Below are 7,536 nucleotides of genomic sequence, written 5' to 3'. Positions count from 1 at the left end.
AGTTGAGGGCAGGATGTGATGAGGTGTTTTTTTTTTTTTTTTCTAATTAAAATTTAATTATTAAAGATGCTCATGAAGTCGTTACTACTGAGGTCTATAGGAATACATGACTCAACAGAGCTGTGATTCTGTCAGCAGTAAGCCTGCAGCACTATCAACAAGATGGTCAATATGGGAGGGGCTGAAATTAGCATAGGAGTCCTCTGTTATATTGAGACATAGCCCCAAATTAAATGCAGATGGATTCGCTTCCTTAAAATTTAGCTACAGCACTATCAGATATCTAGTATAGGAGTTTTTGCCTAATGGCATGTAGTCCAGTAATAGGAGTTAAAAAGTTATTAAATAATGATCTGATAATGAAGGATTCTGTGTAAAGACTATAGACAGAAGACAGAAGCCAATTGAATCTAATAATGAGATAAACGCAGTACCTAGCTATCATTTTCAACATCCACATGAATATTAAAATCACCTACAAGAATTACTTTATCTGTCGCGTTTTCCGGGTTGGGTGTGAAAGATTAAGAACAAGGCTTTTGAATGAGTTATAATTTAGTTTAGGGTTGATTAATAGACTTAAGTCCAGTCGAAGATTGCTGTAACTCCACTTACTCGGCTGGTGCCTTGAGGAATGTGAGTATTAATATGAATGATAATGAGTGGATTCATGTAGGCTAACATATTCTTCATGACCCAGCCAGGTTTCAGTAAGACAAAATAAGTCAATATGATAATCTGATATTAAATCGTTCACTAGTACAGCTTTAGATGACAGAGATCTGATGTTTGAGTCCACATTTAATTCTCTTATTGTGTTTCCTGCTCGACTACTGCTACTACAGTTACTATTGGTCACTCACTCTCTCTCTCTCACAAAAGGCACTGAATTGAAGATTAATTTATGAGTCTCATAATATGCACTTTAATTCCAAAACACACTAAGGGGTGCGCAGTGTATCATAATGTTTTGGTGCCCACAGTAGTCGGGTGACCTGTATGTCACTCCTGTAGCCGATACTGGTGTCCCAGCAGTACTCTGGAGAGAGCACCCTGCTTGGTTTGTGAAGCCACAGGTACTTGTTGAGATGACTCTCATCGTGCCACCGAGCCTCCACATCATTCAATTTATCCTCCATGATGCTCTGATAGCAGGCCTCAGTCAATGCTTTTACACTCTTCCACGAGCCTCCAAAGACAGCAGCGTGGTAGTAGAAATCCCCGGTTTCCATGTATGCCTTAGACTTCGGGTTGCGGTCGTAGGTAAACAACATCTGTGGAAAGTGGTAGTAGTAAGCGTGGAGCAGAGCCACAGATTCTCCCAGAGCCTCTGAGCCAAATCTCCCAGTAAACACCTGATCCACATCAAAGCAGAAGACGTGCGTGCAGTGGTGGCGAATATCCAACTCTATGACATCTGATATCTTCTTCATTCGCATCATAGAGATGTCCTGCCACCTGGAGTGCCTCTCCACTTTGACGACCTTTATGCTTCGCTGTGGAGCAAGCTTGATGTCTGGCACCTTCTCTGGCATGTCCGTAAACACATAATACTTGACGGGCAAACCCAACATAAAGTGACGCTCTGATGAGTTCAGGAAGGTCTTGAGGTAAGCATCCAGGTACCTTTGGTGGAAGTGGACTTCTTAATAATTACCACAGTTAACAGGTTATTTAAACAAGGATTACTTTTAATGTGAAAACAAACCTGCCCACAGCAAACACTGTCAGAGCCACAGAGGATCCTTCCCTCTTGTGCATCTGATCGTAAAGATCAGGATTAAACATTCCATCCCAGATGATTGGAGCTTTCCAGGATGTACATGTTTGCACGTCACTTCTGGATCTGGAATAGAAGAAGACTGTTTAATGCCAGTTATTGTTTACTCATTGTGTCACCCTATGTGTGTGAAATTTGGAATCGCCCAATTCATTCCTAAATTATGGCTAAAAACCTATTTTGAGGTCACAGTGACCTTTGAGTCAAAAGTGTCACCTATTCATCGTCTGACCAAGTGTGAAATATGGTCATCAATTCTTGATTTTTGGCCAAAAAAGTGTTTTGTGAGGTCACAGTGACATTTGATGACCAAATTCTAATCAGTTCATCCTTGAGTCCAAGTGGACGTTTGTTCCAAACTTGAAGAAATTTCCTCAAGGCATTCCTGAGATATTGTGTTCACAAAAATGGGACGGACGGACAACCCAAAAACATAATGCTTCTGGGCACAGTTGTTGCCGGTTGTACTTTTCTATTCTTTTAAAATAGCATTATTCATTATAACAAATGAACTTAACTGAAAAGAAATGCTACATACCTACAGTTTATCCTGATTTTTTCTTTATCTTTTTTGTGTTCATTATACATCCATGTATATGATGCTACAAATACGACAGTGCTAGTCAACCTTGTCTTCTGCATTTGGCCACAAGTTCTCATTTACATCACACCTTATGTCTTCCTGTCTTTCACAGAGGTTCATCCAGGAATGAAATGACGCACTCTGTGTTGTATGTAAAAAATATCACACTATCACGCCTGGTGTAGCCAGTTTCATTCATTATAGTGGAAGCGTAGTGTTGCAGCAGCCACTCCACGAACGGTCCGAATACGTTTTGTGTTCAATGTAGCCGCCCTTTAATTTTTCAGTAATGTTGTGTTATGTTTGTTGGGTTAGGTGAACTCAGTATTGAGAAATGCCTGAAACCAACTGTAAAAAAAACCAAACAAAAAACACCTGTTAAAATGAAGAAAAATGCATTTTTCCCCATGTAAAATTAAACTGTCTTCGGTTAATTTTTTTTAAAAATTTACAGTGGCACAGTATCATGGCCACCCAGCCCCCAACACTGTGCTGAATGTTATTGCTTTATCAACGAAGCCAAGAGGAGATTTCCTCTTTATTATGCTAACAGAAAAAAGGTGTGTCCTTTTGTACCAGGTCACTGCTATTATATGTATTTGTTCAAGATTGCAGGAAGTAACATTGTGCTTCGGCAAGAAGTGAAGACAAGTTGAATACAACATTTTAACTGACCGAATCTAACAAGGTTATTTCACTGACTGGTTTCTTCGTTTTCCTTTATCTTCATTTAAAATGTGTTTGTGAGTGAAACCACCTGTAACCTGTATATTCTTGACCTTCTGAGTACTGTGACCATGTGCATTTCACTCTAATAATTACACTAAATAAATTGATTTGTGAAGGGTAACCTAATGTCAGTATACAGATTTTTCTCAGTACACTATCAACCACATCAGTCTTACATAAATCTAAATTTTAGGTCTGCAACTACCCATGATTTTCATTATCAGTTAACCTGCTGATTATCTTCTCAATTAACTGATTGATCATTTAGTCTTTAAAATGTCAGAAAATATTGAAAAATGTCATCACAATTTCCTAGCACCCAGGTGATCAACTTGAGTGTTTTTCCTAAACAAGACTACATAATCTAAAAATATTCAGTTTACTATAGAATAATACATATAAAAACTAAAATCTGTGAAATTGAGAAGCTGAAAGTAGAGAATGTTGCATATAAATGACTGACAATTCATCAATTATCAAAATAGTTGCTAATTATTTTTGTCTGACTAATCAATCAATAGACTGATTGTTTCAGCTCTGATGCATGTATTAACATTTTCTAAATGTTTTTTTGCAACAAAAGACACCAATTTCAGTACTCAAAGCTACACACTGCTGTGCTCTAGAAGCATCAAATATTGCAGAAATATACACATTTAGATATCATGCTGTGTTTTGTCACAATCATTATCAATAGTTTTCCCCCCAATTGTGCTGCAATCCAAACAGGTACATTTAGAAAGAAAATAAAAGGAATTACTCTGGAATAAAGGGTGAAATTACTGATCTGCCTCCTTAACCTAAAAGAACACAAACTTGTGGTGCAAACAGCAATCTATAAACACACACACCGTCCTCTCAGCACTCAAAAGGGAAATACACAGCATTTTTTTGCTACACAGTATGTTGTGTTCTGATCAAACCTGCAGCTTCTCAACATGTCAAACCGATTCTATGTTGGTGGTGAAAGAAATCTCACCTCAAGCTGGAAACATCATAGAATTGATATTTGGTGGTCATGGTTTGAGTGGTGAGCAAACAAGGGGCATTGTGACTATCTGTACTTATGATCATGCAGCCAGAACTTAATGTGTCAGTGGTCTTACCTAAGGTCAAGGCTGGCATCCACACTGTTGTCCAGAGACAGCATCTTTCCACTTTCCAAAGAGCATTTGTCCATAGGAAGGATGCCTATTAAAAGTCTGATATCAAAAACATGTTGGTTAAAAAAACAAACAAACAACCAAATTATAATAATAAAATGTTTGTAATTAGGCACATTAATGGATCTACACTCAGGTACACCTAGCTAAAACTAATGCTGTCTAATACAGTCCTGCAATAAATCCTCCCTCCATGAAGGTTATAATGTTGAGATTCTGCTGAAACTGTTTTAGAGAGGTGTTGATTCAACTTTACGGTCATGCTGAAGGATGTAGTTTGCGTTGCTGTTGAACTGTATTGTGTTATACTGACAGGTGTTTGTTATTTAGCCATACTCTCATTGATTAAAAAAAATGGGGTGGACAAAATAATAACTGAGCAACAAAAACTCAACATTAGAACCTTCACGCCGGGGACACACAGGAGGAGGAAGTGCCGCGAAGGTCATTTCTCCTGCGAGCAGTGGCCTGGCTGTTCACACCAGAAGCGCATTTCTGCGCGCCGCACAAGCGATTCTGCTGCTCTGCTCTTTTCCAATCCCAATAAAGGGCCGATCTTTATGATAATCTCAGGAATTTATAACTTAAAGCTTTTATCTGTTTCTACGGGGCGTCACTTCTTCTAAATATGCAGTACATGGATGTACAATGAAGTTAAAAGGGTCGCCCTGTGTGTCTGCGGGGAGGGGGGCGCGCGCTCACACACACCACCACTTCCTTGTCTCTCTCGCTCTCTGTACGTAATTTAAAAAAAAAAAACACGCGATCACAAACAGCTGCTCGAGATTATAACCAATACTCTCCTTCTCTAAGCGGCAATAGGCCTACAACCCATAAAAGTCCGTTTTCATCAGCATACCTTGTCACTGAAAGGTCATTTATGCCTCAAAATGGCTTGATTTCATTTATTAGGGTTATATATTTTAAAGATTATAGCCCACCGAAGTCCTTTCTACATGAAATAGATTTAAAGGATCAGTACAACCAGTAACTTCATGCTTCATTCATCATTCTCTCTCAGTTGGTTGCCATGGGCGCCGAAAGGAAGCGGGCATCGCTCCACTACCTGCGCCTTCATACTGCACCATTTTAGCCAGGTGTACTTACAGTAATAAACTGCAGCTGAGGGAATGCGGTGTCTCTTACATGCTCACCTTACAGATGGTGGCGTGAAGTAGAGAACACAGAGCGTGATATGAAAGTAAAGCACACATTTCCAAACACTGATCTTCTGAACGTACCTGCGTCAGGAATAAGACCGAGACAGTTTAAAAAAGTAAACAACAAAGTGGCACAACAACGTTAAGTCGTTTTAAAAAAAAAAAATTAATATACCTCATTGTTGAAAGACGCTGGCGTACAAGTCCAGTAGACTATGAACTATCTTGTCAAAGAAAGTGAAGGCAGCCGTAGGTTGGATTGATAAAACTGCAATTCTGGGAAGAAAAAAGGAAATGACAACAGGAAGATGAAATCCACCCAGCTAATATCGTTTGACCTTTACCTGTAGCCTACATAGCTTGTTGGTGCTGATTCCAAAGTAAGTCAAACGTCTTGAATTGTAAATGTTTTACCCCAAGCAGACAAGGACTTTGTCTAAATGAAATACACTGCGCAGTGAGTTTATCACAACATTGTTTATGTTCCCCATTGAATTTTAATCATTGTTGTACATTAAAATAAAATGGGCTTTTATCGAATAATTTCAATGATTTCGTTATTATTATTATTATTATTATTATTATTATTATTATTATTATTAATAATAATAATAATTTGTCTGCAGACTTTTTAAAATATGGTTTGCACATTGTGGTCTCAAAACCCAAAAATGTTTTGACGTTTTTTCCTTTTAAATGTTTTGTTGGGTTTTCCTGTTCTCTTTGTGGCTCTAACGCTGGTGGTGTCGCATATAAAAGGAAGGCTCAGGTATGTTTAAACTCTATTATGAATCTCAGGTGGAATTACTTGTGAAACCCGGTAAGTTAACATACAATAATATGTTGCTGTTTCCGGAAGTATCTAAAATCAAAACCTTCTCGTCCATTTCTAACAAAATAATCTTAATGGTGTCATAAATTCCTCGCGGCGTTGGCAGATAGGCTACAGCTCGTGAAATTAAGACACACAACAGAGACATTAAAATGGGTAACCTACCTGTGAGTCGCTGTCACCCATATACATCCATAATTCGTCCGAAATATTCACAGGCTAATAATTTAACCTGGATTTAGTGTGAGGTTCACACGGGCAGGATCTCCTTTGTCTGTGGCAAACTGCAGTGCAGCCCCCGTGTATCCTCTTTCCACAGGTTGAAACAGCTCTAATGAGGAGTGTCTCTTCCCGGGATTCAGTTTACAGGTTAAGCAGGTCTCCTGCCAGAAAAAAACAACAACAAACCCTGATTGCTGCGACTGCGCGCGCAGTCTGTTCGCCCAGTTTAGCCATTTGTCCACAGCTGCTTAAGCAGGCTAATCAGGCATGACAAAACTATAGTATTGTTTCCGATGTTTATAGGCCTATGTTATATATGTCCCTTATATATTTAAAATAAAGAAATGATCTATTTTGCAATTATCATTATGACTCTGCATTATTTTACCTGCTCTGTGCCCTGGATTACAACCAATAACCGTCTCTAAGCGGCAATAGGCCTACAACCCATAAAAGACAGTTTTCACTGTCACTGAAAGGTCATTTATGCCTCAGAATGACTTGATTTCATTAATGAGGTTATGTATTTTAAATATTACAGCCCACAAGTCCTTTTTACATGAAATAGCTTTAAAAGGCCAGGACAACTAGTAACTTTATGCTTCAGTCAATCACAATTCTCTCTCTCTCTCTTCCTGCTTCTGGTGACTGAGGTTCATTCTTTATAAGGTACAAGTTTGATTTATTTATCATTTTACAACACAGGGGTGTAAAATAAAATGTAGTTGCAGTTCCCTTTTTTGCTACTCACAAAAACAAAAAACCAAATGTTATATACAAAAATGGTGAATAAATAATAAGTCATAGAAATAAAACTATTTTACATGGTGGAGTGCTGGGGATGAATTTAGCAGTCTCACAGCCTGAGGGAAGAAGCTGTTGAAGTCTGGTGGTCCAGCAGCGGATACTTCTGTATGCCTTTCCAGACGGCAGCAGGGTGAACAGGCTGTAGCTCGGTGGGTACTATCCTTTAGTATCCTTTGGGCTCTGCACAGACGCCTCACCAATATTACTGATGCTTGGTAGATGGGTACCAATTATCTTTTGAGCTGGTTTAATCACCAGTT

The 7,536-nt window shown here is 38.7% G+C and overlaps 1 protein-coding gene across 2 annotated transcripts; it reads right to left on the bottom strand.

Moving 5' to 3' along the window:
* Nucleotides 1-26: 26 nt before the first annotated feature.
* LOC122886010 (alpha-1,3-galactosyltransferase 2-like) lies at nt 27-6,692 on the bottom strand. Of its 2 annotated transcripts, XM_044217865.1 has the most exons (6): nt 6,413-6,691; nt 5,591-5,691; nt 5,410-5,496; nt 4,199-4,294; nt 1,709-1,846; nt 27-1,626 (listed from the first exon to the last, which is right to left on the bottom strand). In XM_044217865.1, exons 2-6 carry the CDS (start codon nt 5,593-5,595, stop codon nt 942-944), a joined length of 1,011 nt encoding a protein of 336 aa, XP_044073800.1. In that variant the 5' UTR covers nt 5,596-5,691; nt 6,413-6,691; the 3' UTR covers nt 27-941. The 2 variants fall into 2 exon arrangements, with proteins under 2 accessions (XP_044073800.1, XP_044073808.1); XM_044217873.1 differs by lacking the exon at nt 5,410-5,496 and having other exon boundaries at nt 6,413-6,692.
* Nucleotides 6,693-7,536: the final 844 nt, after the last annotated feature.

This window comes from Siniperca chuatsi, linkage group LG2, assembly GCF_020085105.1.
Source record: "Siniperca chuatsi isolate FFG_IHB_CAS linkage group LG2, ASM2008510v1, whole genome shotgun sequence".
NCBI classification, from domain to species: domain Eukaryota; kingdom Metazoa; phylum Chordata; class Actinopteri; order Centrarchiformes; family Sinipercidae; genus Siniperca; species Siniperca chuatsi.
This window is presented reverse-complemented; position numbering and strand designations above follow the sequence as displayed.